The sequence below is a fragment of the Hypanus sabinus genome, chromosome 7, assembly GCF_030144855.1.
Source record: "Hypanus sabinus isolate sHypSab1 chromosome 7, sHypSab1.hap1, whole genome shotgun sequence".
Lineage (NCBI taxonomy): Eukaryota > Metazoa > Chordata > Chondrichthyes > Myliobatiformes > Dasyatidae > Hypanus > Hypanus sabinus.
Genome location: NC_082712.1, coordinates 8891486 through 8903951, shown reverse-complemented (window position 1 = coordinate 8903951; position 12466 = coordinate 8891486). Strand labels below are relative to the sequence as shown.

Genomic DNA, 12466 nt, shown 5'->3' with positions numbered 1-12466 from the left:
CTGTCTGTAAGGAGTTTGTACGTTCTTTGTCATGAGCAATATTGCCAGAAGAGGACAGCTAATTGTAGACAAAGTGATAAATAATGACCCAGAATTAATTGATAATAATGCCGAGGTGCTATTCAAGCAACCAAAATGAACAACTGAAATGCACTGGTTAAATGGCACTTACCACTGCCACTATGCTCTGGCGGTCAAAGAAATGAACGTTTAGGGTGGTTGACATGTCATCAGTCAAACAGGCTGGTTGGTTCTGCATGGCATTAAACTATGAAACAGAGAGCTATTAAAGCTGCCCTGATTCAGGTAAGTGCAGACCTGAACCTGTGCAAGTGCTCCTGACCTGTGGAAATATTCTTCAGGGGAGCAAGTCACTTGAGCTCTGAACAGCTCTTGTAACCACAGTATTTATGTAGCTGATCCAACTGAATTACTGGATAATGGTGATCTACATGATATCGATGGTGGAGACTCAACTATGAAAATTAAGGGTGGTGTTTAGAATTGAAAATAGTTATGATTTGCCAATTAAGAGCCTTTGGGTTGTCTGGACAGCCACTGAGATACATGCAGACATGTGCTATCATCAAAAAGGGGAAAAAAAAGTTCTGCCACTTCAGTTTTTTTCCTTCTGGTAAAAATAAACATGCATCAGATGGAAGTAGTGCAGATACTCAGGAAAATGATGCTCCTGTCTACATCAATGGTATCAAAGTTGAGAGGTTTGACAGCATCAAGTTCCAAGGTGTGAACATCACCAATAGCCTATTCTGCTCTAACCACACTGATGCCACAGCCAAGAAAACTCAACAACCTCTCTGCTTCCTCAGGACGCTGAAGAAATCTGGCATGTCTGCATTGACTCTCCACAATCTTTAAATCGATATACCATAGAAAGCATTATGTCTGGATGCAATATAACTTTACTCTGCATGTGACCACAAGAAATTGCACAGAGTTGTTGACTGAGCTCAGCACATCACAGGAACTAGCCTCTCCTCTGTGGACTCAGTCTACACCTCGCCAACATAATCAAAGACCTCACCTATTCTGGACATTCTCTTATCTCCCCCCTCCCATCAGGCAGAAAATACAAAAGCCTGAAAGCATGCACCACCAGGCTCAAGGACAGTTTCTATCTCTTTTACCACTGTTACCAGTCTCTCAAACAGACCTCCCACACAATAAGATGGACTTTTGGCCTAAATCTACCTCATAACGATCTTGCACTTTAACATTTACCTGCACTACTCTATTTTTGGTAGCTTTTACGCTTTATCCTCCATTATTACTGTTTTACCTGATTATAACGCAATGCACTATGTATTGACTTGATCTGTATAAAAACATATGCAAGACAAGCTTCCCATTGTATTTTAGTATGTTAGAATAATAAACCAGTAATAAACCAATTTTTAAAGTAAAATTACAAAACCAAATAATTACCAGAGCCTTAAACAGCATACATCTCAAAGCATGTGTAAAGGTTAACAAAATCAGCAAAGAGGAGATGCAGAAGATGTGGGATGAATTCAAATGGTTTAATAAAAAGGCAACACATCTACAAATGGGTTAAAAAGCCTGAGTGAAGTCCAATTTATAATTGCTTGTGCAAGACAGTGTCAAATTTACAAATGGATGGTGCTGGCAAAGCACATCAGAAAGAGATAGCTCATGATTTTCTGTCTGCTGAATATATCAGAGATTTCCTGACGTGCATTCTCAAGTGGACATATGCCCAACTGTAAGCATGCCTTTCCATAAATTAATTAATGAATCAGCAAAAAAAGTGTCAGTCCTGACAGAACACTTCTTTGAAAAAAAAACTGTTGCTAACAAAATTTAGCCTAAATTGGGAAAGGTAAAGCAAATGGAGATGGAATTAGCCTGAGAGCAAAATATTTGAATAACCTGACAGAGAAAGTGTTTTGCAGTTGGATGCACAACCACTGGAGAAAACTATGATAAAAATATCAGTTTAAATTGCTTATCTGTAAGGTATTTTGAAGCTAACTAGAACACTAAAGCAAAATGAGACTGGGACGATTACAAGCTAGGCATGACGGCATTCTGAAACAATGATGAAGAAATAATTTTGTTCAAAGACCATTCAAATTTATGCCTTTACATTACAGACAATCTAGATATCCAGAATGGCATGGGTGATTATGCCAACAAGTACGCAATCCATAGCGAATAGTGCCATGATGTGTGCAATGTTTGATAACAGCATCAAACCACCTCGTTTGGCACCAACAATCATTCCATGGTCAAAGTCACTTAGATCACATTTCTTCCCCATTCTCATGTTTGGTCTGAACAAAAAATTAACCTCTTAATCATGTCTGCATACTTTTTGCATTGAGTAGCTACTTGATTGACTGATTAGATATTTGCATTAAGGAGCAGTTGAAAAGGTGCATCTATAAAGTGGCCACTGAATGTATATGCCTCTACCACAAACCCCAGCATTGTGTTCCATACACTTACCATTCAGTGTAAAAATTGGAATTGGGAAATGCATTGCTTGAATGGTGAAGGCAGAGGGCTTTACTGTATTTAAGTAATGTCTAGAAAGTGTACTTAGATCACCTAGGCATGGAATGTCTTGGGTCAAGTGCTGCATTATAGTATACAGAACAGTACAGCCTGAACCTTGGAGTTAAGGGCCTATTCCTGTGTACATGACTCCTGACCAAGTTTATAAAAAAGTTTCTGTTCTCAATCAGATAATTCCCATTTAAAAGTAAAATTTAATGATTTTTATTTTTCTCTACAGACATCACAGCCAAGACCAATAATTATTGCCCATTCCCAACTTGCTGATGTAGTGGTCTGCCTTGAAACTCTTGTGATATCTATGTCTATGTGCAGCACCACCTGGTGAAAATTCAAGCATAGACTGATAAACGGCAAGTAACATGTACACCACATCCTGTAACAAAGAGAGTTTCACCACCTGTCAGTAGTGTTACCATGGCAAAGTGCTTGACAATCAGTAATCAGTGCTGGTCTAGACTCAACTAGACCAGAGCAACACACATAAAATACTGGAGGAACTCATCAGTTTAGGCTGCATCTCTGGAAATGAATAAACTGTTGACATTTTGGGCTGAGACCCTTGATCAGGACTGGATTTCCAGCATCTGTAGAAGCTCTTGTGTTAACGCAACTAGACCAGCCAGAAAAGGCAAAAAGTAGTAAGAATGATACAACTGATACATGAACATCCTGGACAAACACACTGACAAAGTCAGATGCTGGGTATTTTGAGGTAACGGACTTACCTCACACCATTTACAAACTTCATATCAAGAGTATGATGAAAATACTCTTCACATGACAACACTTGCAGCTCCAACTATATTCAAGAAGCTTACACCATCCAGGACCAAGTAGCTAGCTTGAATGATATCTGTTCTACTGCCACAGATATTTGCCCCTTCTACTTGGGCACACAATGGCTACATAATGCATCTTCATTGAAATACAAAGTTACAGCCTTTGGCATCTAAGAACTGATACAATCATACCCATGTTGATACAAAAGGTCGACGGAACAGGTATTGATGTTGGGATGATACGCAGGGCTAGAAAGCTCCCCACAGCGATGTCCTAGGGCTGCAATCCTAATTTAGCAACAAACACAACCATCTTCCTCAAGACGCACAACTCCAGTTCGTGGAATACTTTCCCCTTCATACCCATTGACTACTGCTTTACTGGGGCTCTTCAATGCCATGTTTAACAACACATCACTAATTAGAATTAAAGTTGTAGTTTAACCTACCTTATTTTTTGCAGCAAAGTACGAAATGGTCGAAATAGGTCGGACATATCTTCTGGCTTACGTTCTAAATTCAAAGGCCCCTCAGGGAAAACCAATAAACCACTTCAAAATATTTTGGGAGAGAAGAATGATAATTATAATTTAAAGAACACCAAAATGTCATATTGTACCTAAACAATACAATAAATTTATATTTCCAACACATTTTTCCTATAATTAAATGTATAATATTCAAGTATGGACTGATTGAGGCAAGTATCATCTGCCACATCCTGCAACAATGCAGAGTTAACCACCTGTCAGATATTACCTTAGCCAAATGCTGACAATCAAGAGTAAATCTGAATGAATGTCACATTTTATTAAACAAGTTAACTCTACCAATTAGTACTTCCCACACATTTTTCCGATAATACATTCAACTGGAAGCAAAAAAATACTGAACAATCTGGTTATGCAAATAAATTTGAACAAGAATTTGGTGTCATGTTTAATTCACTCTACTTGTTCAAATAACAGATCTTCAAATAGATGAATACTGATAACCTTGAAAATCTAGGCACAGCAATCAAAATACAAATGTTAATATAAAATGCTTAAGCTGCAAACCATATTCAATTATATTCCTTATCATTAGTTGATTTACAGATATGATTTCTGTATAAAAATCAAAATTTTACCTACACATTTATAGGCCATGTTCAGACACTTGGTCTGGACATAACATTTCATGCACAGATGTTTATGAATATGCATCGCACATATTGGCAGAGATGCCATGTACATTATTAGTGTTACTGCTTAAAAGATTGGAACTGTTTGTTATCAACTATTTTCTTGATTGGGCACCTTAAACTCTTCACCTTAGGGTGCCCAATGAACAACTCTGGTTTAACTCCGAGTAGTCACCCTTGTCATTTTGTCCCAATATTAGGGACAAATTATCCAATGAAACTGGTGTTGGAAGAAATTCAAGCCTCATCAGAACTGCTGTTCATAAAACATTACACATGACTCAGCAGATTTAGTTTTACTTTTCCCAATCACCTCAATTCCACTCAAGTTCCACAAAAAAATGAATCTAGTAAATTGTACTGTTCAACAAATGAGAGACTTCACAGATCATTACAGAAACAGGCAATTTGTAACTGAGCAATCAGTTTTTGGAGGATTTGTTTAGCTCAGCCTGACCCCATCTCTAATTAATGTCAAAAGGGGCAATAAACACATCATGAGTAGACACACAATGTCTTAACTGTCCACGACTGAGGGCATTCTTAGCTCAAGGGAATCAGGAAGATCTACAAACTGATTCAAAGACCCACTATATATTGGGAAGATTCAATCCAATATCTTCCCTCTCCCTAACATCTGAATTCACTCCTTCTGCTACAAAATTGAACTTCAGGCAATCAGTATTACAAATGATTGGAGACAGAATACAAACATACTTGCTGAACACCAATCAACTTGGTCACCATTGTTTTAGTAATCTAAATCTCATTGAAACTTACGAAATATTGAAAGGACTACATTGGATGGATGTGGAGAAGATGTTTCCTATGGTGGAGGTATCCAGATCTAGAGGATACAGCCTCAAAATTGAGGGGTGACCTTTTAGAACAGCAGCAAGGAGGAATTTTTTTTGCCAGAGATTAGTGAATTTGTGGAATGCTCTGCCACGGACTGCAGTGGAGGCCAAGTCCATGGGTATACTTAAGACGGAAGTGATCGTTTCCTGATCAGTCAGGGCAAAGGAATGGCAAGAAGGCAGGTGTATGGGGTTGAGTGGGATCTGGGATCAGCCATGATGGAATGGTGAAGCAGACTCGATGGGCTGAATGGCCTAATTCTGCTCCTGTGTCTTATGGTCTAAAAATGTTACTAGGCATCAGGTCATGCTCACAAGTTCCAAATGGTAAACTTAACAGAAGTGCATAATACATAATATAGTCCTCACCATGTCAAGTTTCAGAGTAGGGCTCCTCAGCACACTTATTATAACAAGTACAATCCACTTGGCAAGTCACAAAATCCAGACACAAAACATTAGGGTTGTCAATTTTCTATCAGGGTACTTTCAGAAAATATTAGCTACACTGGGTGTTCATAAGAAAATATACAAAATGTACTTGACTGATGACAAGTGAGATACAAAGGGATCTGAACACAGCTGGAATTCAAACACTACCAGCTGGGTATGTGTTAAGGCAGCTGAGCTTTCACTGAATGGATTTCATTATTAATCAGTGGTTCGGTTCTGTGCTTAATGAAATCAGAATTTGGCTATAACAGGAGAAGCAATCACTGAAGAACAAAATATAGTATCACATGCATGCTGATTCATGCCTTTTTTAAATGCAGAAATGCAAAATGGTAACTGTTCTTTAAAAAGAATAGGATTCCAGGATCTGAAACAGAGAAACTTTATGGTATTGCACACCAGAATGGTAACCTGCCAGAACAAATGCTTGGATTTTCAAAGAGAAAATCTCTTCAACAGCAGGTGGGATGGGATGGACACACAGATTTAAGATAATTGACAAAAAAAGGAGCGATTTTAAATAATGCAATGAATTATGGTAAATTGAAATGCATTGCCTGAAAGGGAACTTTTGAAAGAAAATACACACAAGGGAGGGAAAATTGCAGGACAGATGGAAGATTAGTGGAATGGATCAAAATGGATACCTTCTTCAAAGAGCTGGCAAAGATAGAAATGACTGAAAATGCTCCATTTTTATTGTATTATTCAATCTAGTTCAATTTATGAGTGGTCTTTAGGGCCGAAGTCCAAGATCTACTCTACAATTCTAGCAAAGTTGCAGTAAAAAAAAAAGCAATGTCATCTGGTAATTTAAAACTTCACTGCTGTGATGAATGCAAAAATATGACTGTAGCAGAAAGGAATCTTTCTTTGACACGCAAAGAAAAAGTGCTATTTCATATCAACCTTAATCATTAACTCTTTCTCTAAGTTGAATATTTTCAACATACTGCAAAACATATACACTGTTTGTTTTTATATATTCCCAACTATCTGCTCAAATTCAATTGTATTCAATTCAGTTTTGCTACAGTAGATGTTCAAGTTAAATGTGTGCTGCTCAAGTTAACTGTTTATCATCTAATTGACATCAGTAGTGGAACACTCTGGTCGAGTGGTGATGGTGGTGAAGGCAGATACATCACAGACATTTAAGGGACCTAGATGGCACAAGGTTTAAAGAAAATGAAGGGCTATGTAGGAAAGAAGGGTTAGATTGTTCTTGGAGTAGATTAAAGGGTCAGCACAACATTTGGGCCAAAAGACCTGTACTGTGCTGAACTAAATTCTATGCTCTACCCATCAGACAACAGTATGGTGTTGTTCAAGCCCGACTTGCATCTTTAATAAACAGGCAAAGAGAAAATAGTTTCAGTAACAGAAACATTTAATATGGTCTTCCTCAGGGACTTTGAGATGTACTATGCAACCTGTAAGCATCTACAACCAAATCGGCGCCCATTATTTCTTTGTACTGGATGTTAAAAGGTACAAAGGGCACAAGTTTTCCTCATTTTCCAAGAACAGGGCTTTAATTCTTCTGGATGGATTACTTATCTGTGGTCAATTAGTACATGCAAGATAACATCCAAATTCAAACTGCAGTCGCTGAATAAAGAGACCAACTCATTAAAATATTTCAACGTCTAACACGATAGTTTGAAACTTCTGTTGCAGAAGATCTTAATTGCCCAGTTAATCTACTTTCATAATCATGTGATGTGGCTGGTGGGTATCACATTATGCAAATGACTAAATTATAACTTCCCTAATGGATGTGAAACAGCAACAATTAATACTTCATAAGCATAAAAAGTTTTTTTTAAAAAGAATATTACCTACCAGACAATGGCTAGTCTTGGAATTGTAAACATTAATGCTGGCTCGTAGTCATCAATCAAATCTTGTGTGAGGTATCCAAGCTTTAAGGCCCTGAAGATAAATACACTGTTAGTTTTTGTCATACAGAATAAAGAGAGCAACCACATAGATTATGCCAATGTATAATAAATGAACAACAAAACAGAAACTACACCAAATCTAACCAAGTAACTCAAGTATTGGGAGTGGCTAATTATTGCCTATTATGATGGGGCCAGAAGTTTCAGCACAATGTTAATATGTTAACAGAGGGCTTATGAAGCACTGTTGCAATTGCTTTTAACTGAAGCATTAAACTGAAGACCCATTTGCCTTTTCAAGTGGGCACAACAGATGCCATGGCTTGATTCTGTAAAAGATGCAAGTAGTTAACCCCCAGGACCCTGAGCAATAATGATAACTTAATTAGCACCACAGAAATTGCACATTATCACATTGCTGTATGTGGGAACTGGCTGTTTATAGTTCCCAGTTGTAACGGTGATTATTCTTGTGAAGCATAATCAGGGCTTTGGGGTGACCCAAGACCATGAAATGCATTACCTAAAGACAACATCTTTAAAATTTCATTTAATCCTTCCTTTCTAAAAATTTTAGCTTACTTCTTTGGAGACATTAGCAATTAACGTCCATTGGTCAATCTGCTTACCACAATCCAAAGTGAATCAGGAAGTAGGCTGGTGTCATGACCAATATTTTACTGCCCCTTGAATTGTTACCATTTCTCTTCCAGGGAAAAAAAATTTTGCTTCATTATTCGCCTCTTTGCAGTTTGTGTTATTTGACTGTACAGTACCTCAACATTTGATTTTATTACGGTAAACACATTCAAGGCACAAGGTGCTTTAAGCTATCAGATAAGTGAGGCAAGGCTTCACAAAATAACTTTCCCTCCAAAGTTGCTTCAGCCAAACAAATCAATCAACACTGTCAAGTCTGAAAAACTGTAAGGAAACTTTGTTATACATTAAACAAATTGTTTCCATTTCAATTTGTTTCTAATATTGACACAGATCCCCCATACCTTCAATAATTGAACAAATTCTCTGTTCAATTTAATTTTGTAATTAACATAGAACAGTTTAGCACAGTACAGGCCCTACAACCCAAGGTATCAAGTTCCATGAATAATCTAATTCACCCCAACCACACAGACCATATCACTTTGTCTTACATTCAGGGACCTATCTAAAAGGTTTAATAAATGTCCCTATGATAATAACTCATCAATCACCCCTTTGGTATTAGCCATTGTCACCTTGGGAAAATAATGCTGGCTGTCCACTATCTATGCCTCTCGACCTTATGCACCTCTATCAAACTGCCTCTCACCCTCCTTCCCTCCACTGAGAAAAGCCAAAGCTTGCTCAACCTTTCCTTTTAAGATACATTCTTTAATCCAGGCAGCATCTGCTCCTCTAAGCTTCCACAGCCTTCCTATAACAAAGTGACCAGAAATGAACTCTAGTTGTGATTTAATCAGACTTTCATAGAACTGCAACATTCATTAAGTGGAAGAAAGTTTAGGGGAGATGTCAAAGGTTTTTTTTAATACAGTACTGTGCAAAAGTCTTAGGCACTATATATATCTAGGGTGCCCACGACTTGCACAGTACTGTAGTAAATTTTATCTATTGTACTGTATAACTGTAGCAAAAAAAACAAATTTCATAGGTGAAATTTCATGTCTACTGTGGACTGAAAGTGGAAAGGGAGCAGAGAGTAAAATCATGGTAGGAAAAATGGGGAAGGGAGAGGGTAAGGAGTGGGAAGCACCAGAGAGACATTCTGTAATGATCAATAAACCAGATGTCTAGAATCAAATGACCTTGCCTGTTGTCTCTGGGCCTGGGTATTTCTACACCTGCCCCTGGCACTCCTCCTTTGATTGACTAGAGCCGACTAGACTTCCTGACTGGGAGACCTCAGTCAGTCTGGATTGGAGGCAGCATCTCCAACACCATCACACTGAGCATGGGGGCCCCCCAGAGCTGTGTGCTCAGTCCACTGCTGTTCACTCTGCTGACCCACGACTGTGCTGCAACACACAGCTCCAACCACATCATCAAGTTCGCCGATGACACGACCGTGGTGGGTCTCATCAGCAAGAACAACGAGTCAGCTTACAGAGAGGAGGTGCAGCGGCTAACGGACTGGTGCAGAGTCAACAACCTGTCTCTGAATCTGAACTGAACAAAAGAGATGGTTGTTGACTTCAGAAGGGCACGGAGTGACCACTTTCCGCTGAACATCAACGGCTCCTCGGTAGAGATCATTAAAAGCACCAAATTTCTTGGTGTTCACCTGGCGGAGAATCTCACCTGGTCCCTCAACACCAGCTCCATAGCAAAGAAAGCCCAGCAGTGTCTCTACTTTCTGTGAAGGCTGAGGAAAGTCCATCTCCCACCTCCTATCCTCATCACATTCTACAGGGGTTGTATTGAGAGCATTCTGAGCAGCTGCATCACTGCCTGGTTCGGAAATTGCACCATCTCGGATTGCAAGATTCTGCAGTGGATAGTGAGGTCAGCTGAGAAGATCATCGGGGTCTCTCCTCCTGCCATTACAGTCATTTACACTACACACTGCATCCACAAAGCAAACAGCATTATGAAGAACCCCACACACCCCTCATACAAACTCTCCTCCCTCCTGCTGTCTGGGAAAAGGCACCGAAGCATTCGGGCTCTCACGACCAGACTACATAAGTTTCTTCCCCCAAGCCATCAGACTCCTCAAAACCCAGAGCCTGGACTGACACCAACTTACTGCCCTCTACTGTGCCCATTGTCCTGTTCATTATTTATTGTAATGCCTGCACTGTTTTGTGCACTTTATGCAGTCCTGGGTAGGCTGTAGTCTCATGTAGTTATTTCTTCGGTATTGGTTTTACGCGGTTCAGTGCAGTTTTTGTACTGTTTCATGCATCACCATGGTCCTGAAAAACGTTGTCTCGTTTTTACTGTGTACTATACCAGCAATTATGGTTGAAATGACAATAAAAAGTGACTTGACTTGGCCACCTGTCCCACACCTGTCCCACACCCCTCCCACGAGACTCCAGCCTCACTGTTCCCAACATCCTTTATTTTCACCAGATTTATAGGCTCAATCTCCATTCCACATTGACTAATACAGTATTGTGCAAAAGTCTCAGACAGACTACCTATATACATTTGTACAAGAATTTTACTGTACTTAGAAATGAGTGGGTGCCTGAAACACACTGCCTAGGGAAGCTAACACAATAGGGATATGTAAAAGACTCTTAGATAGGCAAATAGAAGGATGAAAAATTGAAGATTATGGGCTGTGCAGGAGTGAAGGGATAGATGAATTATGGAATATGTTTACATTGGGTGGGCATTTCATAGGCCAAAGGATCTGTTGTGTGTGCCACTGTTCTATGTTAATAAAGAATTTTTGCCCCTAATTCCTATCTCAACAACTTAAAATTATTTGGATAGTTACATTTATTTAAGATATAAAATAGCATGCTTACACAACATCAGATTGGCAATTGTCCCCATCTCACATCAACAAAACTAGTTAGCAATAAGTTGATAAAAAGCGAAGTTCAGGAAGTACCCCAGCACAGTTTTCTTGTGATCTATACAAGTGCTGATAGAGTACAAACAGCACAGACTTCAAATCAAATCAATTCCTTCCCACAAAAAGCAGCTGAATAGCAACTATTGTTTCATACTAGCCCATTGAATCAGAAACTATCAGGAAAATCCCAAGTAGAGCAAACTATTATGGCAAAAATAGACCAACCACAAACAAGAGAAAATCTGCAGATGCTCGAAATCCAAGCAACACACAAAATGCTGGGATTTCAAAATGTAGGCCAGGCAGCATCTATGGAAAAGAATACAGTTAACAATTTGGGCCAAGACCTTTAATCAGGACTGGAGAAGAAGAAAAAAAGATGAAGAGTCAGTATAAGGTAGGGGGAGGGGAGGAAGAAACACAAGGAGATAGCTGAAATCAGAGAAGGAGAGCGATGAGTAAAGAGCTGGAAATTGATTGGTGAACGAGATACAGGGCTGGAGAAGAGGAAATCTGATAGGAGGACAGAAGGCCATGGAAGAAAGAAAAGGGGGAGCAACAGCAGAGGAAGGTGATCAGGAGGGAGATCAGTGGGGAGAGACAAATAGACAAGGAAGTCACATAGGGAGCGATCCCTGCGGAAAGCAGGGGGGAAGTAGAAGATGTGCTTGGTGGTGGGATCCTGTTGGAGATGTCGGGTTACGGAGAATTATGCATTGGATGTGGAGGCTAGTGGGATGGTAGATAAGCTCAAGGGGAACCCTACCTCTGGTGGGGTTGTGGCAGATGTGTATGAAATGGATGAGATGAGATGCAGTTGAGGGCAGCATTGATGGTGGAGGAAGGGAAGCCCCTTTCTTTGAAGGATGACAACAATCTTCTTAGTTCTGGAATGAAAAGCCTCGTCCTGAGAGCAGATGCGGTGGAGATGGAGGAATTGAGAGAAGGGAATGGCATATTTTACAAATAACAGAGTGGGAGGAGGTACAGACCAGGTAGCTGTGAAGATCAATGGGTTTTTAAATAGACATCAGTCAATGAGCTGTCTCCAGAGACACAGACAGATCGAGAAAGGGGAGGGAGGTATCAGAAATGGACCAAGTAAATTTAAGGGCAGGGTGTAAGTTGGAGGCAAAGCTGATAGAGTCAATGAGCTCCCCTTGGGTGTAGAAAGCAGCACCGATGTAGTCATCGAC

At 39.6% G+C, this 12466-nt stretch overlaps 1 protein-coding gene across 4 annotated transcripts in view; it reads right to left on the bottom strand.

Annotated features, from left to right (window-relative positions):
• The window catches only part of zfyve28 (zinc finger, FYVE domain containing 28), a 168721-nt gene that overhangs the window by 73119 nt on the left and 83136 nt on the right, over nucleotides 1–12466 (bottom strand). For all 4 annotated transcript variants that reach the window (XM_059974166.1, XM_059974167.1, XM_059974168.1 and 1 more), the window contains exons 6-7: nucleotides 7680–7769; nucleotides 3791–3892 (exon numbers count right to left, since the gene is read on the bottom strand). In XM_059974166.1, the coding sequence (XP_059830149.1) occupies nucleotides 3791–3892; nucleotides 7680–7769 (192 nt within the window). The remainder of the gene's footprint in view (nucleotides 1–3790; nucleotides 3893–7679; nucleotides 7770–12466) is intronic.